Raw genomic sequence first — 25834 nt, 5'->3', positions numbered from 1 at the left:
CACCCCTTTCCAAGGCCTGTTTTAGAACTCACTTAACCACTGTTCTCAAAAGCTTCAGTCTATCCCCCTCTCTCTATACCAGCCATTCATTCAGAATTGGGCCAGTTACTTCAGCAGCTGAACGAGGAATCTCTACGTCAGCTATTAAGATCATGGGCAGATGGTCTTCCTCAGCGTTCGAATCATACATCAGACCTGATTCTAAAACCATTCTTGAAGCTCAGCAAGCTCTCCAGTAACAAATCAAGTAAATTCATGCAATTACTGGTGGTGGTGTTACTATATCTGTAGGGTCTATCGAGGCCTGTCTGTGTCTGCCTATCGTGGCTATAAATTAAACCTATATAATATACATTTATAATATATATAAAAAAAAAAAAAATTCATTTAGACATAGGTTATCATACTGATCATGCTAACTCTCTCTCCTTATCTTCCAGGAACCTTAGGATTCACAACTGGTTTGTATACTTTCATCTATTATTTTGGGGGGAAGGCCCGCCCGTCTGGTGGTTTCATAATCCACCTATTTTTGGGGGTCGGCTGCGCCCCTGCCTTCGTCTTCAGGCAGGAAATGCAGGTCCGCTACCCTCGGATTATGAACCATGGACGGGGCCTTCCGCCAAAGAAATTTATAATTATGCTTGCTGAGTTGTCAATAAATGTATGCTTCGTACGTTTTATCTCCCGAGTCTTTCTGGTAGAAATGAAAGCTTTAGCCTAAGTTCTGCCAGGAAGACTCAATTACTTCGACAGTAATTACCTTCCTCATTATCCAATCACGTCTTTATACTTTGGTATAAAAGATCGTACTTACACATGTTTGAGTTCACAGATGCCGACGTGATAACAACCTCCACCCTCCCCACCACCACCAGGATGGTCCTGTCCTTACCTTCCAGGGGGGGTCAGCTGCGCCCCTGCCTTCGTCTTTAGGCAGGAAATGCAGGTCCGCTACCCTCGGATTATGAACCATGGACGGGGCCTTCCGCCAAAGAAATTTATAATTATGCTTGCTGAGTTGTCAATAAATGTATGCTTCGTACGTTTTATCTCCCGAGTCTTTCTGGTAGAACTGTTGTTCCTAGGCTTGTTAACATGTGTGCAGGAAGTAGGATGTCCTGTTTCCTCTTTTTGTTTATGGGAAGCTGATTTTCATACAATATTTAGAGTAAAAGTCTTTCTTATGGTGCTGATGTGTCCAAAACCTTTCAGTGACCTTTACCAAGATTTTGGTGACTTTTGGTAGCATTAGCAACTGACTAGTTCTGAAAGTCATATTTGATTGTGGCACTACAGAGTGGGTCTCTAAAAACACCAGTGTTTACAGGTAAAGTAAATTAATATTTCATGTCTTGCATGCATAAATTATTTAGCTTTTTATTATTATTTGACAAAGTATTAGTTTTGTATACAACACATACATTCAAAAGGGCAAATGACAAGTGATGACAAGTAACAAATTAGTTTACTTGTTAGTGTTTCAAACATACATAAAGGGGGGGGGGGGGTCAGAAAAAAAAACGGTGCATACTGAACGGTTTATTAAAGAAAAATCTGATAAAAAATAACTATATATAAAACCAAATGTTTGGAATAATTAATATGCTCATCAAGGCTACATTTATTTGATTGAAAATACGGTAACATTGTGAGGAATGTGCATGTGTGCTGTCATATATCAGATCATTATGAGGCACATTTGTGGAAAAAGTCACCAGGGTCAATTTAATAATTTACAATAACACTAATAAATGAGTTTACAGTATAATGTATAAGATGTCATGACCACAGCTTAGTGAAATACACGGTGCACACAAGTTTGCACACACAGCACATATACGCACGCATATATACACACATTTAGATGACAATGGCAGACAGGTGAACTGTGAAGAAGCCTGTTTGCATCTGTCGATTATACAAGGTGTCTTGAAGGGTAATGATCATTTAACTAGCAAAGCAGCTCAAATTTAGCCCAATGGCTGTCTGTCAAATTCCACAGTGCATGACAGGAAGTGACTAGTGCAAGCCTAACCATACAAGACTATTGGCTGATGAGGACCAATCATAACCCAGCAAGTGTAAATACAAGACCAACAGAATTACAACTGTAACTGTCCTTAAATTTATTGTTATGGTGAATTTGCTACAAATTGGTGATTTTATGTCAGTATGCAACTACTCACTACCTACTGGGAGGATTTTTACCATGCTGAAAATACTGGAAAGCTGTTAGCAAGCTAAAACACAGCACCTCGTATCCTATTTAAAGCATTGCAAATCTCAACTGCTTCATTGGTTCTTTCACTGCAGAATGTAAATTATATTATCATCCAGTTCTAATCTTCTAAATGTAAAAGCAATAAGATATTAGGAAATCATTAACATTGAACACCATTTTTTTTTTTTGTAAAACTGCTTTAAAACAATATATATCATGAAAAGTGCGATGCAAATAAAAAACGACTTCTTGTTACTTTTACTTTTTAAAATGTTACTTTTAAAAACCCCCAACAAGGATAGACTAGTTGACCAATTAACTAGTGTTTGTCGACTCATTCTAGAATAAACTGTAGTGATAAAATAGAGAAAAACTGAGCACATTTTACAAAAAAATAGCTTATGGTCAGTGTTGTCATTGTTAAACTAGAAACTATTCAAAATAATTTTAATTAATTGAAATAAAAATATATGAAATCTTAACTTTAAAAAACATAACTGAATGTTGTTTTGGCAACTAACTGAATAAGTTAAGGTTAAAGTAGTACAGTTATTCAAACTGGAGTTGGATAAAATTAAAAATAAAGCTAAAGATACATAATTAAAATAAAAATGACAGAAAGCACATAACAAAATCAGCAAAACAAACTAAAATGTAAACTACAATAAAATATTGGGATAAAATGCCATAAATATAGCATTTTCTGATTTTTGTGCAGGAAGATCCAGCTAACATATCACATATTAGACTTCACAAACCTGTTGGCCTGCAGGCTATTGCAGTAGATATCCTAAATTATACTGGCAGTCCAAATAACTCACATCTGAAGAAAAACCCTAAAGAAAAATTCATAATTAAAAAAAAACTCACAAACCTTAGAGTCTCTGCCATGCGTCTCAGATCTTCATTCTGCTGTTTCAGCCTTTCCAGCTTGGCCAGGATCTTGGAGAGCTCTCTGCTGGACCGTTCTGGATTCTCGCTGTCCTTCACGAGGTGACCCCCGATGTAGAAAAGCAGCGTGCCCCAGGCCAGCAGCACCAGCATAATCCAGCGCCACGAGCCCGTCCACGGACGCATGGCGCCTAGTGCTGCCCAGCGCACACTCTCCTTTCACAACACAGGAGTTTGAGGCATACTCAGCTCAGCAGCAGCGCACCACCTCAGGGCTCCTCCAGAGCGGAAAGGGGACGTCGGAGGTCGCTGGGTCTTGCTTGTGTGTGCACTTAGAGGCTTGGAGGTTATATCATGGCAGCGGCCCCTTTGCAGAGAATGGGCGGAGGGTTTTGAGGTCCCTTGAGACTTTACTTATGATACTTCACTTCAGCGAACCGATGGCTCTGATGAGTTATTCCTCTAGGGCCTCTGCAAGGGATTCTGGTCCTGTAAAAACACAGCGTGTATGATCAGTGAGATGATAGGACATAGTTGCGTTATCTTCGAGAGATTAAGGCATAAGTGAGGTATAAGATTATCTATGAGCTCTATCTGTTCCTCCACATATATATATAAAACTGGATTGAGCTCAACTGTTAATGAGGATTACAGTGAACTCAAGGAGTAAACAGAGAAAGTTAGTTGTCAAGTCAGCACAAAGTGAAAGGGCACATAGTAAATTCTTCCAAATTAATCAGTTACACAAATGTCCAGGGTAGCACAAGAAAGGTAATAACAGGAGTGAAATCCCAGATGTAAAGAAAATAAAACTATTTTTAAACACATTTTAATGTTGTTTATGTTTTATATTAATTATGCCATTTTTAGTGAGGTTCCAAATCGCACATATGCATAAAGGGAAATACCAATGACACAGGGAACAACTGCACATCAATGTATCACTTCATAGTAGAGGAAGTAGAGAAGAAAAATTCCGCTTTAGTCATTGCACACCACTATTGCAAACCAAAAATAATGTTTGACTTGTTACAATGGCATGGGTTAACATAATAACAAACATCGATAACATATATAATAAAATTCTTTTAAAAAACACACATATAGTGTGTGTGTATGTATACATTTCACTATATATATATATATATATATATATATATATATATATATATATATATATAGTATACACACACACACATATATACAGTATGTGTACACACACACACAGCACAATGCAAAAGGCTTGTTGGCTTTTTATTATTTACACATATAAAAAATATATATTATGCATACAAATAAGTATGTATATGTTTACACTTATATTGTCATTTATATTATATTTGTGTTTATTAACATTATGGATTACAAGTCATGACTCAAAATGTTGTCTGTGTTCGATGATGTCTCGGGTGAACAGATTTTCTTTAGCTCTCCTGTAGCTCAAAAAGTAGAGCATGGCACAATCAAAGCCAAGCTCTATGGGTTTGATTCCTAGGAAAGCAAGAAAAAAAAATTTAAATGTGTACCTTGAATGCAAAGTAAGTCGCTTTGGATAAAATTGCTTTGGATCCAAATGCATAAATCTGAACTTCCAAAGAAATCTCCTGCAAAGAATGACATGTAATCTGGAAGTAATATCTACAGCATCACAGTTTTTCTAGACTGCCACTTTTTTTTTGTGTGCATGCCAACTGAAAAGTATGCCATGTGACAACAATGTTGCATTTTACAGTTTGAAATGTTTGAATAATGCATTCAGTTTCACCTCATTTAAAAAAAATGGTAGGCGATATGTAAGTAGACACTGCACTGTATGGGGAAACAATGATCTAGTATTCCATGCACATTGACCACACTTGCAATGCACTGGGGTATGTGTGTTTTCATGTGCATCCGGTGAAAACTTTATCTCATCGCGTTCAATTCAGACTGCAAACTCTGGCCAAATATAATTCCCCCCTCCCCCAACACACACACACACACACACACACACACACACACACACACACACACACACACTCACACACTGGGACTCTAGTTCAACTTGTGAATGCTTGTACATTAATTTATTGACTTAAATGAGCAATCACAGTCTAACTGCACTTGTATCACATTCTCAAGTTAATACACCCTGCACACCCACGAGCGGCCACGGTCGTATCTTAAAAGTGAACCATTTACAGAGCTAAAATAATGTGCCACTCACTGTGCATGTAAAACAAGCCTGACGGACGGGGACTATCTGACAGATTGGGGAATGTGGGCACCGCTTATCCTTCATTATGAATGAGGGCGGAATATAGAGAGTCATTATAGATTCCTGCACGGAGCATATACAATGCATTATAGATTGCGGTGGTGTGTCAGGCCCGGTAATCAAAGGCTGCAGTGCGGGACTGAATCAATAGAATGACCTTCTGCAAGTGTCTCAGTACAGCAGACCGCCAGCTATTTATGCACATCACTACTGCAGTCAACGGGGCACTACTACACAGAAACACAGGATTTACCCACAATCCTGGTGGCATACACTGAAATTAGCACATAATCTAATGCGTGAACTGCTGTCTAACCCATTAAAGATTTCTTGCTCTTTGGAAATTTAAATATATGTATACTCTCTAATGTTTACAATGAAAAGCTTACAACCCAATCTGCTAATAATTTACAAAAATATTATTACAATTTTAAATACCAATTTTCTATTTTAATATATTTTAAAATGTATTTTATCCCCGTGATGGCCTAGCTACATTTTCAGCAGCCTTTACTCCAGTCTTCAGTCTCACATGATCATTCATAAATCAGTCTAATATGCCGATTTGATGCTCAAGTAAGATTTCTTATTATTATTGATGTAGAAAATAGCTTAATATTTTAAGGAAATTTTAACACATTCTTTTACAGGATTCTTTAATGAACATAAAGTTATAAAGAAAACCTTTATAACAATGTAAAAGTATCAACTGTCACTTTTATTAGTTTAATGCACCAGTCTCTTTAATGTTTACTGAAAAAGCAAGCAGCTCTACAGTAAAATCTAATAAAAAGTAAAAATCAAGCTTCTCAAAACTGTATATTAAACATCCAATATATATATATATATATATGTGTATATATATATATATATATATATATATATATATATGTGTATATATATATATATATGTGTATATATATATATATATATATATATATATATATATATATATATATATATATATATATAATGGTTGTAATTGTGTTGCATCACACAGCATTGTTAGGACACTTTGTAGCAGTCAGAAATTTTCAGTCTTAGACATTAAAATGGACTTTAAGCAAAAACTAAACTGCTACAAAAGTGTATAATATGGCCAATCTACATGGAGTCTGTTAATTTGATGTGTGTAAAACAGTGAGTGACACATAATTTCTCCAGGGCAGAAGTGTGCAATGCAGGATGACATATCTCTTTGCTACACTAAATAAAGTGCCTCTTCAGCATGACATTCTACTCATTTAAACTTGTAATTAACTCACTGGGGTACACTGGGGTGGTGAAGCTGAGATTCCTAGCTTCATATGCAAACGTATATCACAGAGCGTCAGTGTAAGTACACACTCAACATCCTCATTACAGAAATGTCACCACTGACTGCTATTAGTCTTAGTTTTAAATGAGAAATGGGGAGCAAGTCATTAAAATGCTGCAATAAAGCGAACGGGACGATTTGGTTCTGAAAAAGAAATAATCTGTAAACTGCACCGTCCCGCTTGGATGCACCCCCCTTTACCCCGCTCCTACAGCTCATGAATAATTGAGATCTGCATAGTGACACAGCAGTGCACAGACAAGGACAGCAATAAATCCATAATTAATGCCTGCATTTATGAAAGCGTGCAGGGCTGAACAACAGCCTGCTCAGGTTAGGGTGGATTTCAGCAGGGTTTCATGTATCTTTCTTCCTCAACAGTGGATGAGAGACAAACTCAACTAGACTAAAATGGTTAGTGCCAAGGTTACTGTCAACAAAAAACTTAGACCAAAAAACCTCTAAAAACCAAAACCTAAAAAAGTTAGAATTATTGACAGGATGTTTTCTTCTATATTGTGACACACAATTGAGTCAAAAATTGTTCATGAATCGTTCACAATAAGATCAATAATTAAGATAATCTTGTTTTCTAGTACACATTTGTATTTTTTTGTTAAAGTAATCAGAAAATGAAAATAAAACAAGAAATGACTATTTCCAACTATTATATATGGGTTTACTAATTTACTAAACTGAGCAAATTACTGTTAGAGTGCAATTAAAAAAAAAACAAAAAAAAATCCCCGCAGATGAGAGGGAAATTCTGTGGGTGTTTTACTGACAATGCACATATTAAAACACACAGACACAGTTAGATAATCTTCATAATGATCAGCGCAATCTACCATGAGCAGTGCTGATTACCACATGCTTTGCTTTTTGAGGCGTCCAATAATGGCGCAAATACCAGTAATTTGATGAACGCAAACGTTAGAAAATCACATTGTGTGATTTATTTGAATATTCTCTAATAAATTTTGCGTCTGAAATAGAAATTCCTACAAATGCATATTCAATAAGGTCAGGTGCAAAAATAACTGTCCACTTTTTTTTCAGTGCTAATTCTTCATTGTGCATCTTTAGTAAATCCTGACTGTACTATTTTAATGCCAAAAGATGGTTTGCGCTGACACAAGCTGTTAGTAATTCCGGCCATCCATACATACAGTATAGAATTAATTGTATTACTTGGGAATAATTTTTCATCATGGTAAGACGTGCATTGATTTACTTTATTGTTATATTGAGTAGACTTGTGGTGACACAATCCAATATTGATGTTAAATATTTTCATTTTCATTTACTCTCTCATTGACACACTGGGTCTGTTATGTGGATTTGGCACAATTTTAATCACAATTCAGTTGCACTTCAGTGATCTGTATCGATATGTAACGCATTGCGATGTTGTTACCGATACCCAGTCCTAACATCAGCTTGTTCTTGTTGATGCTGCAGAAAACAAAGTCAGCTGATATAGCTGAGTAGCCATGCATGCAGTCATGCTACATTGACTTTCACCGTTAGGATTTTCATACCTCAGCTTTTCAATGTGACATGAACGAGTTTTACTGTCCACAACCTTTAAACGTCTGCAAACAGATTTAAACATAAACAGATTTTTCCATATTTGGGCGAACTACTCCTTTAAAATGCTAAATAACAACAATTTAAAATACTTATCGATTGAATGTTGTGATGATAGACTGACTATCACAACACAGTAGTGTATTGATATTTCATTTTCTTCTGTTGGCTACTTCCTACATTTTCAGAATTTTTTTTTAAATTAGGTTTTATTGACATTTCTCAGTTAATGCAGTTGTAAATAGAGATGGTCCTTTTCTGCTATTAAAGATTTATCCTTTTTTCCCCTCTCTCTCACAGCAAGTATAACAGACTCTCTAATTTCCTTTCCCATACTGATGACAAAACTGTCAGCTCTTTTCATTCCCGTAAAGGTGCATTGTGGGAGGCCCACATGTCTATGGACCACTCCCACTGACTTCACACTGCATTATGCACACTGACTCCTATACAGATCCAGTGTCCTGTGGGAATCACTGATAACCTGTAAGCTCTCCATTCAGATAGAAGATAAATGTTTTAATCATTGAGGAGGATGAGAGAAAAAAGCATGTCATGTTCAGGTGTGGTCTGGATGCACATGCCTCATGTTTTGTACAGTATCTAGAGCAGTACAAGCCACAGGGCTTAAATGTGAACATTTTAAGTAGGCCATCACATACAAATACAAAAATACAAAAGGTGACAAACGGCTCTTGTTATTTTTGTGTTCATATTGGATTAAGGTTACGAATTAAATGTAAGATATGAGTCTTATATAGAGAGTTTAAAAGAACCAAACCACAAAACCAGGCCTTGATCTTTCATATTAGATCCTGAGATTTAGCTCTTGAAATCTGACACTTCATAAATTTCAGAGCCACTCCAAGAATGATGCCGTGGGATGGAACATTTTTCCCTGCTCAAAAACGTCTCTGTGGACATTTGTGCTTCTGCTTAGAACAACCTACAACATTCATAAAATTAAAGAGTTTTATACCAAGAACAACCCACAGACAAGATGTGTATTTATCCAGTTTACAATTTGAATTAATGTGACCAGAAGTCTGGTTGGAGCATTTCATAACAATCTTCATAACCAGATGTTATTACATCTCGTCTGCTTTTAAAATACCAACCCTGGCTATTACTTATTGCTCTCTTGCAGTTTCTGTAGATGTCTCATGGAGGCGTTGAATGAACTTGGCGAGGTCAAATGCCATGCTTGCCCCAGGGTGAACTTTTACTGCAATGCAGGACATTGCGTTTATCTTGTTTGCATAGTGAAATTCTAATCAATTACATGAAAATGTGGGCTTAAATTTGTGTGTGAGTAAACTTGTGTCATAAACTCTTTATTCCTGTTCAGCCATCTGTCTACGCTGCAGGGCCATGCACTTATGACAAAAATCTGTGCAGAAGTCAGATTCCAAAATGTTTGGAAAACTAAAAAAGCTAGAAATTTATCGAATTAAGAATTAAAAGAACAATAACAACAACAACAAAAATATTGGAAGACAATGGTAACTAAAAAGACATGAGATTAAATAACTGATTACGTAATTTTCATTTTTGGGTGAATTATGCATTTTGTAAAGATGGTTAAGTCTGTTACAAGAGGTGTTTTAGTTCAGGTGGCCAAATGTAATGATCAGCAAAAAATAAGAGGGAAAATTAGTTCTTATGGTTTTGAAAGAACAGTTAACAACTTCCATTTGGCCTCAATTGTGGCACAAGTCATTGTGTTGGAGTTATCTACCTCCAATCATCACCCCCTGGCCCTTTTCATTTCCGGCCCAAGTCCAAACTCACACCAGGAGCAGGTGGCCAGGAATACGGGGCACAGCACTTGAACACCACTGGAAGGGCACACCTGATGTGTATTGTGCTTCATTATTGCAGTTTTCTTTAGAGTTGTGCAAGCTTTCCATTTTTCAGTGTCACATGATACTTCAGAAATCATTGCTGCCCAAAGGTTCTGTAAAACTGTGATACGTGAAACAGGATTCTTTGATGAATAGAAAGGTTCAAAAACTTTTGAACAATTTATTGCATTATTGCATCCTTGCTGAATAAATCTATAAATGAATAATATATATATATATATATATATATATATATACTGTATATGCATGTCATAATGTTGTGAAATGGCTCTCAAACTACGTACATCTTAAAAAACTAGGTTGTAAACTAAGGTTTAGAAATGCATAAAGTGTTAGACTGTGGCCTAAGTGTGGCCAAAGTTTGGCAGGAAACTGCACTAAAGTGAGATACTTTGCAAGGGACACTGTGTGTGTGAGTTTTAGCATGCTGAGATGCAAGGTAAAAGGTGTGGCTTGCGGCTATCACAGATAATCAGAGAAAAGGTCACACCTGCTTGGAAAGAACAGACACATTCTCAGAGGGACCTGTGCATGTGTGTATATAAAAACAATTATGCAAACGAGTGAGCCTGCTCGAAAGGGGGTGGGAGGGCAATTAGGATGGAAAAGCCTTGGTTTGTCTCTTTCATCAGTTTTATATTCAATAAGTGTCACATTAGGCAGGCAACACCTGTTAAGGCAATCTGGTCTTCCCTCTCTAGGTGTATTAGCTTGTGTGTATTTGTAGCTGTGTGAACCAAACTGAATACTTCAGCTACTGTAGAATAATATAAAGTGCTCTAATGATTTATCTGCCATAGATGTGCATGAGCACTTCTAGAATACAGTAAGAAAGATACAATACACAAAAATTATAGCAATAAATGCAATACATTACTAAACACACATGCAATAGCTTTAAAATGTGTGTGTGTGTGTGTGTGTGTCTGCTTGAGCAAGGCTTTCAAATACGTGAAACCCCCAAATGGAAACTGAAATCAAGCTATAGCAACCCACCAGTTTCATTACATATCTTACTCAACTTTAAGGCAGATTGCAGACAGATATGATGTAAGATAGGCATAAATAAAATTACATTTTTATGGATGGCTGCTAGGTTTCAGGAGCATTGACAGGTGGTTGCTAAGGTGTTCTCCAGTTTCTTTAGTAGTTGGTCTCTAGACTTCCAAAAAAGATTTTTCTAAGTGGTAAATAAAGATTCCTGGAGTATGTATTAATAAAATACAATAAAATAAGTAATAAAATAGGGTACAACTTTAGTGTAGGAACCAATTCTTACTATTAACTAATGGCTTATCAGTGTGCATTCTGCTAGCAAATTAGTGTACTAATACAATTAGTACTATTATTAGTACTTTTAAAGCACATATTAATGCCTTATTCTGCATGAAAATATTTTAGACCTCTTTAATCCAAACCTAAACAACTACTAATCTAAACTTAACAACTACCTTACTAACTATTAATAAGCAGCAAATGAGAAGTTAATTGAGGCAAAAGTCATAGTTAATAATGATTGAAAAATAATTTAATTGAAAATTTAATATAATTGAAAAATAATTTAATTTAACTAAAAAGTCGGACCAAAAATACAATTTCAGTCTTTCTACTTAATATCATGTTTAATTCAATCTGTAGAACAAACTGTGTGGGACGAGGGATGCAGTAAAATTGAACACTCATGCATGGGATATGTTTCTGTTTTTACACACTGCATACAGTTGAAGATTCTAGTCTTTCCAGTGACCATGAGCCCTTACTTCAGGCTTAGGGGTTCGAACAAACATGTTACCCTAAATATGAGCAATATTAATAACACTTGCCTCAGTAACAGATCATAACCACTTCTGATCTTGTAATGTGTGACTACACAGTCCTTTCTATTTGATTTTACAATGCGCAACTGCAGGATTCAACAGATCTTCACCAAGAGAGCAGCCAGAAAGAGCGATGCTGAATCATCTCGGCACTTTATAGTGCTGAGTCAAGAGCTATAATAGACTCTTGGTGAGCTGCAAGTGCGATTGGGGATTGTGTGCCTGAGGTTGGGTATAAATTTGATTTAACTTCTTATGAAAGTGGAAAGGTTGAGTGTACATGTGGGAGGGTGTTTTATGGTATAGGTATTGTGGCTATCAAGAGCAAGCTAAGATAAATCCATATGCATCATGATAGCAGTAGATAAACATTGGATGGATGTTTAGTGAGAACATATTATTGCTCAGGCCATGAGGTAAGTACAGAGCTATATTTTGTCTTAATGGAAAAGGCTCTAGAAGCCGAGCAGCAATGCGGCGCTGCCTGGAAGGTTGTCAGATGTATTTAGTGTCAGGTTAGCTGATTGAGGTTGCAGGATAAAGTAGGCCTTGATTCTGCTCTTTTTATGAGCCAGTACAATAGATGACCTTTGATCCGGCAACGTGCTAGAAATGAATGCAAGAATATGACAGAAAGAGAAAGAGATTTGGAGGCCAAAGGAAAAATGAGCTTGTCATTCTGGCCTTGAGCTATTAGTGAAGAAATGGCTATATGTGTTGGTCTATATAAAGAAATATGGTTGGACACACCGAGCAAACAGATAGATAGATTTAAAAGTATAAGAAAAGAGAAATACCCGAGTAATTTTTTTTAAGCTTTTTAATTTAAATCTGTTGCATTCTTGCAATTTATTTCATAGATACCGTGTGAGTTGTGAATTTAATGCTGTACAATGCTATGAAATGTTACTGGGGTCACAGGTGTGTGAGGTGGAAAGATGTGGGAAGCATTTAGAGACTTGTGGCTATGCAAAATGTGAGAAGAACGGTAGGTGTTTTTGACATGGTGATTACATTCCTTCACTGTGAAACAATCACACAGGACTCTCAAAAGGAAGAAAAGAAAGCATAAAACAATCAAAAAGGATAGTATTTAGAAGGAGGGAAATACAATTTTCAAACCCTGGGAAAAGATAATGGGCACTTTCCACAAATAGGGTACAATATAAAGCACTTATAAATGATAAAACTCTTAAAATTGATTTATTTTTCTCTCTCTTTTCAAGAGACGGGGGATGCTTAACCTTCAGAGAATGTTGACTGTCAACATCAAAAAATGTGTTTGCAATATAAAAAAATTATTTGCTGTTTTTGCAACCATTTCTAAATGTATAAATATCATTAATACATTAGTATTCAATACAGTTGCACACTGAATAAACATAAAAATTATATATATATATATATATATATATATATATATATATATATATATATACAATACTGTTAAAATGTTTGGCGTCAGTGAGATTTTTTAAAGAAACTTATAATTTTATTTAGCATAGGGTGAGTCAGTTAACAGCAAAGTTTCATTTTTGGGTGAACTATCCCTTTAAGCTTGCATGTTTATAGACTGTACGACAAAAGTTATAAATGCAGATTGTTATTAAATAAAGGCTTTTATGTGTTTTAATATGTGTAATGATTGATAGACACCAGTTAATAATTTTCTTAAAGTCAGTATAAAATATAATAACTAGTTCCACAGCAATTTCTTATGATGCCCAAATAACAAATCTTAGTTGAGGTAACATATGAAACACATGGAGTGAATTGTTAATTGACATAATTTGTTGTAGTTTTCTAAATGTTTGACCAATTAAAATATTTAAGTTGAATGGACTATAAAACTAGTTCAGTAAAGGTTGAGCCAACTAAAAAATAACAATTTAGGCAACACTTTGAAGACAGAAATTGACTGAACATAAAATTTCCGTTGAACAGGTTACAAAATAATAATTAGTTGATACAGCTTGAATTTTTTTACAGTGTAATATATATATATATATATATATATATATATATATATAAAAACTAAATATCCGTATGAAAAATTAATCTATATAAAATTAAGAAACAGGTAACATGATAGAAAATTTTAACAAAATTTAAGACAGGTTGTTTAAAAACAGGCTTAGTAGTCAAAAACCACCTCAAGCGAGTGTAAAAACTTGCGAATTAAGGGATTTTATTAAAAAAAAAAAATCTATTTCCATCACTTGTTTCTGATGTGATACTTCAAAATGTGCATAAGAACAGGGTGATGAAAACATAGCTTGTGTCTCTTCTTGTGCTTGCATAGAGTATTGATCTGCTGAGTATTGCTTGGTTAATGAGCAGCACTGATGATTCCACGAGTCGGTCTCGCTAGAAAGGGCTAATCAGATTGCAGCTGCCTCCAAGGAATGAAAGAACATGAGGAAAGCCTATGAGTGCATGAGTGGACGTGTTAGCACTCAGCCTGTCTTCACACTCACCACCTCTGGCTACAGTAAATGCACTGATGTGAGAGCAATCATGCTAAAGTCTCACCCTGTTGTTTCATGGGTGGAGGATAAATAATTTCATCAGCGGAACATATGTCTCACCTGAGTTCTCTCTTGCCTGCAATTGTTCTGTCTTGGCTTTTCTCTATCTTGTTTGTCGGTGCCGATTCTCAGCTTCAATGGAAGGAGGAACGGCTGTCATGTTTGTCTAGACTGATCTGGCAGACTTCAACAGTTCTTAATAGCTCATCTAACTTTTGAGCTTTAATAAATGTCTATACCGTCACTTTTGATTAATTTAATGCATTCTTTCAAAATGAAAGTTTTACTTTTTTTCAATAAATACACTTAACTAACCGCAAACTACTTAACTATTGAACTTCATTCTTAAACCTAAAAGGTAAGTTCACCCAAAAATTAGAATTTTGTCATTGTAAAGACGGAGGCGTAGCAACAGAGTTGAGGTCAATCTGCAGCTTTTATAAAGAGTATAGTCAGACAGGCAGGGTCAAAATACCAGCAAAAAACAGTACATCCAAGGTAATTAAAACGAGTAATCCACTAATCCACTAAGTAATCCAGTAATCCAAGGCCGGGGCAGGCAGCAAATGACCACAAATCAGGTAAACAGTCCAAGAACAAAACACAGTAAGGGAAGGCAGAAACTAGAAAACTTAACAGGTTAACAATCAACAGCGATCTGTTTGAGTGTGTGAGCATCTTTTATAGTGCGTGATTGATGAGGTAATTAGAGACAGGTGACTGTAATTGATGATGAATGCCTATGGGTCCGGGCAAAGGATTATGGGAAATAAAGTCCTGGGTGAATGATAAAAGTCATGGATGGAGTGCACTCTGGAGGAGCTCATGGGCAATCCAGCTGGTGATCATGACAGTCATAATTTACTCAACCTCATGTTATTCTAAAACGGTACACGTTTTTTTTTTTTTTGATGAACACAAAATAAATAATTTTGAAGACATAGCCAACAATTTCTTATTATGGGGAAAAAAAATATTAATTTCATTTTTGGGTGAACCGTCCCCAATATTATTGTTAGATCAGAATCAGAATCAGAAAGAGCTTTATTGCCAAGTATGCTTGCGCATACAAGGAATTTGTTTTAGTGACATAAGCTTCCAGTAAACAGAGACAACAACACACAGACAAAAAAAAAAAAAAAAAAAATTTACTGGAGAATTACAAATTGGCAAATAAATAAGTGTATAAACAATTGTGCTATAAATGATAATGGAATAGGATTGAGTGAGATGCAGGAATGTTCTAGGATGGAGGGGTAACAAATAAATATAAGGATATTGCACATTTTTGCATAAGCATACGTTTAAGTGGGAAACATTTAACTGTTCATGAGGTAGATTGCCTGGGGGAAGAAACTATTCTTGTGCCTTGCTGTTCTTGTATTTGCGGCTCTGAGGCGCCGGCCAGATGGCAAAAGTTCAAAGATGGGGTGACTTGGATGTGAGGGATCCAGAGTGATTTTCTGAGTCCTTTTCCTCACTCTGGATGTGTACAGTTCTTGGAGGGTGGGCAGGGGAGCACCAATAATCCTTTCAGCAGTCCGAACAGTTCTCTGTAGTCTTCTGATATCTGATTTTGTAGCTGAACCAAACCAGACAGTAATTGAAGTACACAGGACTGACTCAATGACGGCTGAGTAGAACTGTTTCAGCAGCTCCTGTGGCAGGTTAAACTTCCTCAGCTGGCGAAGGAAGTACAACCTTTGTTGGGCTTTTTTCACAATGGAGCCAATGTGATTGTCCCACTTCAGGTCCTGAGAGATGGTGGTTCCCAGGAATCTGAATGACTCCACTGCAGCCACAGTGCTGTTCATGACGGTGAGTGGGGAAAGTGCAGGGGGGTTTCTCCTAAAGTCCACAGTCATCTCCACTGTTTTGAGCGTGTTCAGCTCCAGGTTGTTAAGACTGCACCAGACAGCCAGCTGCTCAACCTCCTGTCTGTAAGCAGACTCGTCACCGTCCTGGATGAGGCCGATGACTGTAGTATCGTCTGCAAACTTCAGGAGCTTGACAGAGGGGTCTTTAGAGGTGCAGTCGTTGGTGTACAGGGAGAAGAGCAGAGGGGAGAGAACACATCCCTGAGGGGCACCAGTGTTGGTGGAGCAGCTGTTTGACATGAATTTCCCCAGTCTCACTAACTGTTGCCTATCTGTCAGAAAGCTGGTGATCCACTGACAGATAGAGCTAGGAACAGAGAGCTGGGTCAGTTTGGTTTGGAGGGTTGTTGGGATGATGGTGTTGAAAGCCGAACTAAAATCCACAAACAGGATCCTCACATAAGTCCCTGTTTTGTCCAGATGTTGCAGGATGAAGTGCAATGCCATGTTGATTGCATCATCCACGGACCTGTTTGCTCGGTACGCAAACTGCAGGGGGTCCAGTAAGGGTCCAGTGATGTCCTTCAGATAAGCCAGAACCAGTTTTTCAAACGACTTCATGACGACAGACGTTAGAGCCACAGGTCTGTAGTCGTTAAGTCCTGTTATCTTGGGTTTCTTTGGAATGGGGATTATGGTGGAGCGTTTGAAGCAGGAAGGCACTTCACACAACTCCAGAGATCTGTTGAAGATCTGTGAAAAGATGGGGGCCAGCTGGTCAGCACAGATTTTCAGACAGGCTGGTGTAACGCCATCTGGGCCTGGTGCTTTTCTTCTTTTGTTTTTCTTGAAGACCTGGCGCACATCATCTTCACAGATTTGAAGAGCAGGAGGTATGGAGAGGGGGATTGCAGGAGGTGTTAATGGTTGTGTAGGGAGATGGTCAGAGTGGGTGTTGGGGGTTTCAAATCTACAATAAAACTCATTCAGGTCGTTAGCAAGTCGTCGATTAGCCTCAGTGCAAGGGGATGGTGTCTTGTAGTTTGTGATGGCTCTCAGTCCTCTCCAAACTGAAGTAGAGTCGTTGGAAGTAAACTGGTCTTCCAACTTTTTAGCATAGGTCTTTTTAGCCGCTCTAATCTCTTTGTTCAGTGTGTTCCTGGCCTGATTGTACAAGACCCTGTCCCCATTTCTGTAGGCATCCTCTTTGGCCTGACGAAGGTGTCTGAGTTTTACTGTAAACCATGGCTTATTATTGTTGAATGTTAAATAAGTCCTGGTAGGAATGCATATATCCTCACAGAAACTAATATAGGATGTTACAGTCTCTGTGAGTTCGTCCAGATCGGTGGTAGCAGCTTCAAAAACGCTCCAGTCTGTGATGTCAAAACAAGATTGTAAATCCTGCTCTGTTTCGCTGGTCCATCTCTTCACAGTCTTTACTACAGGTTTAGCAGATTTAAGTTTCTGCTTGTAGTTCGGTATAAGATGAACCAGACAGTGATCAGAACGTCCCAAAGCTGCTCGTGGAACAGAGTGATATGCATCCTTTATTGTGGTGTAACAGTGATCCAGTATATTACTGTCTCTGGTGGGACAGGTAACATGCTGTCTGTATTTTGGCAGTTCACGGGAGAGATTGGCTTTATTAAAGTCCCCAAGAATGATTAAAACAGAGTCCGGGTGTTGTTGTTCTGTGTCTGTGATCTGATCAGCGAGTTTCTGTAAAGCCAGACTTACTTGCGCTTGAGGTGGAATGTAAACACTAACCAGAATGAGCGAGTGAAACTCCCGCGGCGAATAGAACGGCTTGCAGTTGATAAACTGCGTTTCTAGATCAGGACAGCACATCTTCTTTAACACAGTTACATCTGTACACCACCATTCATTGATGTAAAAGCATGTCCCGCCGCCGCGCGATTTCCCCGTTGATTCTGCGTCGCGATCCGCTCTAAACAGCTGAAAGCCCGGCAGATGGAGTGCGCTGTCCGGTATGGCGTCATTCAGCCAGGTTTCCGTGAAACACAGAGCAGCAGAGTGAGAGAAATCCTTATTTGTCCGAGAGAGCAGAAGGAGTTCGTCCGTTTTGTTGGGTAGAGAGCGGAGATTTGCGAGATGGATGCTAGGCAACGGCGTTCGAAATCCGCGCTTCCTGAGTCTGACGAGCGCTCCCGCTCGCTTTCCCCGTCTGCGCGTCCTGAAGCGCTTGATCAGCGCCGCTGCTCCTCCGATAACAATGTTCAGTAAAACGTCTGTATAATAGAAATCTGGAAAAATATCATGTGGTGTGTTCTGCCGAATGTTCAGCAGTTCATCCCTGGTGAAACTGATCGTGTTTGTTAAACAAAAAACAGGAAAAACGAACAAAAACAGTACAAACACTGGAGAGCCAAGCACTGAAGCAGCCATGTGCGGCGCCATCTTGGATTGGAAATGTTAAAAGTTTCAACTAAAGGATCACCCAAATTGAAGATTTTGTTGCAGCTGGTTCCATACACTTGTAACTCATGGCTGCCACTTTCAGAGTTTAAGCCAACCATCTTAAAGGTACAATTGAGTTAGAGCTATGGAGCACTGGCTGATCCTGGCACCTCATCCTCCTTCTTTACAACCACAATGGAGGCTCTCACTGCATCCAAAGACTCTTTTCTAAGCAGCACTGCCTCCTCTGACATCCCCTAAACAATGGAGGGCAGTGATCTCTGACAGTGGCCCACAGGGCCCTCGCCTGATTAAAAGGAAACAAAGGAGACGGGTGACCTCCGTCCAAGCATCTAATCTTAGAGCCACAATGAAAGTAGGCGATGTTTTGTTCCATGTTTGCTTTCTCAAAAGCTGACAGTGTTAGCTGCAGATGGATGAAGATGGGGGTGGACCAGCAGAAGTCCAGCAGAGTCTGGACCTGCTCCCAGCCCATGCTGTAGAGAAGCTGATCACTCTTCATTACTCTATTAACATCCCAGACAGCAACCGACTACAGTACACACAACACAAACACACATGTAACCACACAAGCTACAGTACCAACACAAAGGTCATAGCTTCTAAATGGATACATCCTCAGAAGGTTATCTGTATGTTTAATGATATTAAGTATGTGGCAGACAGTGTGCTAGAATGTCAACATCACAGCTTTCTTCTGTGTGATGTGGGTCAACACACATCCTGTTTCTCACCTGCAATGCTGGGACAGCCGTCAGCTCATGCAGGCACCTGTGAAAAGCGTTTGCTGTGGCAGCAGCTTCAAAGCAAATATGTGATTCAGAAAGACAGTAAAGGCATTTCCATGAGACTACGCCTTTATCTGGGACTTCATCAAGTTTTAACCACCACAGTTTATAGAACTCTCTCAAATAGGAAAAAAAGAGATATGTTCCTGTTCCTATTTCTTTGTCCAGGTGTGTCTACTTCAGTCATTTGGTCCATTATATTTACACAGTTTTATTTGCCATTGTTCCTTATCAGATAGCAAGTGAGGAAACTTGGGAGAGTCTTGTTTATTTAGTGGAAAAAAATAAGTATTCTAGTTTCTCATTCCTAGGTTTATTGTTGGGTTTAGTTTATTCTGAGTATCTATTATAAAGCTGTATTACATTTATGGATGTGCTGGAGCTTTTGCAGCTATCATTGCAATTTTGCTTTGTAAAGAAAGCTTAGCTTAGTTTGAAAAAAATTAATAAAGTCAACATGATATGGAAATTTCTATTTTCTAAATTAAATGTACTGAACAATTCATGAATGAACACGACAAAATCACCACAACACAATGCATATGACTAATTTCATTGTGTTGCACCTTGATTCTGTTTTGTTGTGGCTTGTTTCCATTGTGTTGTGCCAATTTTGTTGTTGCAGCTTGTTTATGTTTTGTTGTGGCTTGTTTTTGTTGTGTTGAAATAATTCTGTTGTGTTGCAGTTTTTTCCATTGTGTTGTGCTAATTTTGTTGTGGCTTGTTTCCATTTTGTTGTGGCTTGTTTGCATTGTTTTTTGCTAATTTAGTTTTGTTGCGACTTGTTTCCATTGTGTTGTACTAATTTTGTTGTGTTACAAATGGTTTTTGTTGTGTTGAAATAATTCTGTTGTGTTGCAGTTTTTTCCATTGTGTTGTGCTAATTTTGTTGTGTTGTGGCTTGTTTCCATTTTGTTGTGGCTTGTTTGCGTTGTTTTGTGCTAATTTAGTTTTGTTGTGACTTGTTTCCATTGTGTTGTACTAATTTTGTTGTGTTACAAATGGTTTCTGTTGTGTTATTCTAATTTCGTGGTGTGTGGCTTGTTTACGTTGTGTTGTGCACTACTGGGCCACTGTACCCATGACTCAAATTCAATTAATAAATGTGGTGTCGGCCAGTAAAATCTGAACTACCAGCATAAATAAAAAATCTTACTGCTGAACCTTGGTGCTCTCCATGTGATAAGATCACTTCAGTCGGATATTCATATCAGTGATAAATGGGTCCACAGTATGTAGAGTATGACTGATTTTTAATCATTTAATATTATCAACCCATTATGCAATACGTTTTCTGCCACAGTGTTCTATTTAGATGATAAGATGTAGCGTGTACGATGACTTGAGTATTTTTAGTAAGCTCACAGTACACAATAATGTCAGTCTCCATGAAAAGCCCCATCACCCTTGCCATATAGATAAGTGCTCTCGATAGAGATGCCATGAGCTGACTTTATTGGTATTTAGTGAAGAAAGCTTCTATAAGCACCGTCAAGCAAACAAGCCCCTCAGCCAACATTTCCTGAAGACCACTAACAGCTGTTGCTAAGCAACTTGAGCATCTGCAGCAGGGCCAATCCTGGTAAAATACACAGGCACTTAATAAATGTGAAAAAAAATAAATAATAATAATTGCCTCACTACAGTAACTTTTTGCGCACGTTTATGTTTACATTCAGCTAATTAATTTAACTGATTTGAAATGACTAAAGTTGGCTCACACCAAAAGATTTTTAGCCCAATTTAGCCCCAATTTCCCCCTCCTGAGAATCAAAGCAAAAATCTTGTCGAGCACCTCGATCGCTCCCGATGTTCGGTGCGTATTATCTGCTAATGTGAGGCATTCACAGATTGAATTTGGCACCTCTTCTCGCACACAAATCGGGGGCGCCCCGATCATATCAAACATGTTTGCTATTTAGGATTTTAATCGGGATGATGACGGCTATATGATTATGTCAGTACTTTCTCAATAGCCAATGCGCGACCACAAAACAGCTAGGGGTTCGTTGGATGATGGAGACGGAGGAAACTGCTTCTTGTAGTAACACTGTCTGTATAATGTGTCAAAAATATATCACAACCATAAGGAGAAATAAAAGTTTACTTGTTTACATAGGATATATATATGTAATATATTTTATATTATTTTGGCACTCATAAGCTATAGTTTGACATAATATTCTAATTCAACATGCCAATCAAACTTAACATTTTCTTATATTGATATTGTTTAATTCTTCCTCCTTAACAGTCCATCAGACTCTTAATGGTTTAATCTATGTCATCTTTTGGAATATCTGAAGTCCACGTACAGTAACATAGGTCTTAAATGTAGTATTTGTTATAATAAGACTAGCCTATTATTCATAACCAGGCCAATAATGACTTTTTTTTAAATAATCAATATAGCATTTGTTATGAACAAACAACCGCCCGCACATTTAACCGCCTGTCTTTTCAGTTATTTGCCTTTTTTAGATACTGTTCGACTGTTTCGACTGTTTCTCCATAGCATTTAAAGTGTCTGTTTCTCTAAATAATTCAAATAAATCATATTTGACCATCAGCTTGATCAGCTTCATCTTTTCACCCGACTTAATGAAGTTTACGAATTTTTAATTTTTTCTCATTTGCAGCTATTATATATATATATATATATATATATATATATATATATATATATATATATATATATATATATATATTTATATACACACACACACACACACACACAGTATACATGCATTCCATTGCGTCTATGTTTTCACCAGGAGAGTGAAACCAACATGTGTGCTTATGTCTGCTCATATGCCTGAGTGCGCTTTCTTTTTATAAAATAGAGAAGTGAAACATAAAGGAAGTCTGACTGCTGTCTCATTGTGCTGTTTATATCTATCAGAAAATTTCTAAATGAGTAAAAGATTGTCAGATGTCAACAAAATAGTAAATGATAGTACATCATTTTTACATGCACATACAACACCTGCCTGTCATCAAAGCTTTGGAATAAAAGCTCACACATCTTTTTATCAGTATTGATCTATCTGATGTCATAAAAAAAGTAATGCTCAAAAGAGACAAGCAGTGACTTGCAAGATCTTAAATTTCAAATGTGTTTCTTACAGGAGTGTCTCATTTCACACAACAGAAAAACACAGTCCTACACAGTCCCCTTCCCCCGGGATTTGCTTATTCACAGATAAAATGAAACATGTTATATTAAAAACACTTATCCTGATACGGTTGTCATTACATCTGGCTCATACACTACCATTCAAAAGCTTGAGGTCAGTATGATTTTTTCCCAGTTTTCACAAAAAAATTAGGCAGCAACTGTTTTCAACCTCCATAATAATAAGAAATATTTCTCAGCAACCGAATCAGCATATTAAAATGATTTCTGAAGGATCATGTGACACTGAAGACTGGAGTGATAGCTACTTAAAATTCAGCTTTGCCATCACAGAAATAAATTACATTATATATGATAATTAAAAAAAAAAAAGAAGAAAAAAAGAGATGTCTCTTAAAAGGCAACTTTCGACAATTACCGAGATTTAGGACCCTTTCTTCTTTTTCCTCAATAGGAATTCCATTCCTTAATGCTAAGTATTGTAACTTAAATGTTGTGCGTTTATGTCACTGTATTGTAAAGAGTGTTACATTTAATGGATTATTCTTTTATTTTTTTGTTTATTTATTTTATGCATAAGAAAATTAATCCTGGAACTTGTTTATTTCAAGGTTATTCATGACTGAATAAACCTTATCTGACAATAAAAAAAATAAAATAATTTAAAGTCTTTAAAAAGAATACTTAAGGTACATAAAAAAAATAAAACTTTATGCTTATAAAAAGGGTAATTTCTTTTGTATGCAGCCAGTGTTCATTTTGACAGGTATTTTTGATTTAGTCTTAATCTTTATCTTCAGACGAAAATGCTTTATAGCCTTGATCACCTTTTAGTCATATGAGTCTTACATAGTTTTAGTCATTACTTTTAGTCAAGCCGCAGTTACCAACATTCATTTTGGTAGCTATTTTACATGTAGTCTTCTTCAAACAAAAATGGTCATTAATTCTTCTCTCTTTAGACCAAATCAATTAAGCTTATGAGAAATTTGAATCAAGGATTGAATTTGAAAAAACTTGAATAAAATATGACAATTTCAATTTTTGGGTGAACTATTTCTTTAACAGTAGTGAAAAGGGAGCAATTTATAAATATTATAGCTGTTCATATTTAATATATATAATTTATAATAAAAAAGCAGGACAAGACAATAAGACAAATACAAAAGCTATACAAATTAACTCATTTTTCAGATACAGTAAGTTTACTTAAGATATTTATTTAACATTTTTTGTTGGTTAACATTAATGACACGGATGGGTACTTAATTCGGAATGCTGTCCCTTTAAGACGGAAGGCATGCATGTAATACTGACAGACATTCAGAGACTTTTGGACTGCTGTGTGTGTATTTGAGCGCTGAGAACTGATTGCGAGCTGTATATGAGAACTGAAGAAGTGGAGTGTGCGTGAGAGAGAGAGCACTTCTATCAGTGCGATTCTGCCTATCCCGCCTTCACTAACTTTAAGTTAATCGACAACGAATTGTGACTCCCGGAAAAATGGGATGTTTGGTCAACTTATCCCGACCCCTTCGGGTGCTAAGGTCATTATTTCAGATCGCTAGTTCAGATTTTGGTAGCCTATTCATCCACTGCGGCAGCCATACTAAGACTAGATATGCAAACGCCCCTTATCCGATTGCAATCCAATGACAGGGACACATTTTGGAGGACAAAACAGTAGCTTACAGAGTATTTTGAATTTCTGGTGGTCCTCAAATAATGTTATAGTCCTGTCTCGTCTTGTTAACGAAGACGTGGCATAAATTTCATAACAGTTTTTATCATCAGATATAAGTTTTAGCTTGTCAGCGTCTTGTCTTAGTCAGAAAAGATGTTCGTTAACGAATATTTTTCGTTGTATTCTTCGATGACGAAATTAACCCTTTATGCAGCATGGAACTGTTATTTATCACTTTGGCACAAAAGAGGAAATAAAAAAAAAAGAAAGGATATAACAAATTCAGACTGTAAATACAATGCTCTAAGGAGAAGTCACTGTGTTCATGTTTAATGACGTAACAGTATGAAAAGGTATTCGGCCAACAAAATTCGGTTTGAAAGCTACATTAAGCCCCGCAGGACAGTTACTTTAACATAAAACAAAGGCATGCCAATACCTCGCCTCGAATTTCTTCTCATTAGCTCTCATGGCAGGAGTCTAATGCATTTAACAGGTTCGGCCTTTTCTAGGAACTTTGCTTTGCTCTTAATGAAGAGCCATAAAAACATTAGAGAGAAACCCAGGTGTTTCAGGAGCAAAACTCTGGGCTTTATGGCGTCTGTCATCATTTCTTAAACTGAGAAAATGGAGAGCCACATTTTGAGTGTCTATCTTTAGGAAGGGCCTAATAATGAAACTCTTGAGCTATGAGATGTGACACATTTGCCCCCCGACTGTGTCGTCTGATGGAGGGAAGACAGAAAAAGAGAGAGAAAGAGCGAAGGAGAGAAGAGGAGAGTGTTCTGAGGGGGTTTAAGGGGAGTGAGGCTGAGAGGCTGCTGTCATGCTCTAGTTGGCCTGCTGAAAGATGGTTGAGACATGTTTAAGAGGGTGGAGGAGGGGGGTTTTTGCTGGGATTCTCCTTTGCTGAGCAGCAGCTCTGAGCCTGGACAGAAACAGCAGTGGTAACAGGGCTGACTCACTCAGCTCACATGAATGAGAACGCTTATTCACCTAATGCTGCAAAACCTGTTGTGAGCGCTCAGAAGCATACAGAATGAACATGTGTGTGAAAATTTAACAACGTTAAGTAGTGTATATTATATTCAAAGGTTTTAGGTCTTTTTTTTCTTCCTGAAAGGAATGAATACTTTTATTTAGCAAGGACACATTAAAATGATAAAAGGTGACAGTCAAGTGAGTTGTAATGCTATAAAAGAGTTATATTTCAAATACACTTTATTATTTGGGACTTAAATTCTTTAATGAAAAAAGTTGAACCATTTTCAAAATTGATAATAATATCAAGACATAATATCAAGAAACATGTTTCTTGAGCATCAGCTCAAGTAGCACATAAGAGTAATTTCTGAAAAACTCTGAAGGCTGTATAATATTTGGTAATTAATATTTAATATATTAAAATAGGAAACAGTTATTTTAAATATCAATCATATTTCACAATATTACTGTTTATACTGTATTTTTGATTAAA

At 37.1% G+C, this 25834-nt stretch overlaps 1 protein-coding gene and 1 long non-coding RNA gene across 5 annotated transcripts in view; one reads left to right on the top strand and one right to left on the bottom strand.

Moving 5' to 3' along the window:
* fut8a (fucosyltransferase 8a (alpha (1,6) fucosyltransferase)) overlaps nucleotides 1-25834 on the bottom strand; it is a 92347-nt gene that overhangs the window by 40183 nt on the left and 26330 nt on the right. For all 4 annotated transcript variants that reach the window (XM_059520611.1, XM_059520612.1, XM_059520610.1 and 1 more), the window contains one exon: nucleotides 3099-3604. In XM_059520611.1, coding sequence (XP_059376594.1) covers nucleotides 3099-3301 — 203 coding nt within the window. In that variant the 5' untranslated portion in view covers nucleotides 3302-3604. The remainder of the gene's footprint in view (nucleotides 1-3098; nucleotides 3605-25834) is intronic.
* Nucleotides 77-965, top strand: LOC132113264 (uncharacterized). Its single transcript, XR_009425129.1, has 3 exons — nucleotides 77-247; nucleotides 441-461; nucleotides 836-965. It is a non-coding gene; the product is annotated as an uncharacterized LOC132113264 (long non-coding RNA).

Source organism: Carassius carassius, chromosome 32 (genome assembly GCF_963082965.1).
Source record: "Carassius carassius chromosome 32, fCarCar2.1, whole genome shotgun sequence".
Classification (NCBI taxonomy): Eukaryota; Metazoa; Chordata; class Actinopteri; order Cypriniformes; family Cyprinidae; genus Carassius; species Carassius carassius.
Note: the sequence above shows the minus strand (reverse complement) of the source record. Positions and strands in the feature narration are given on the sequence as shown.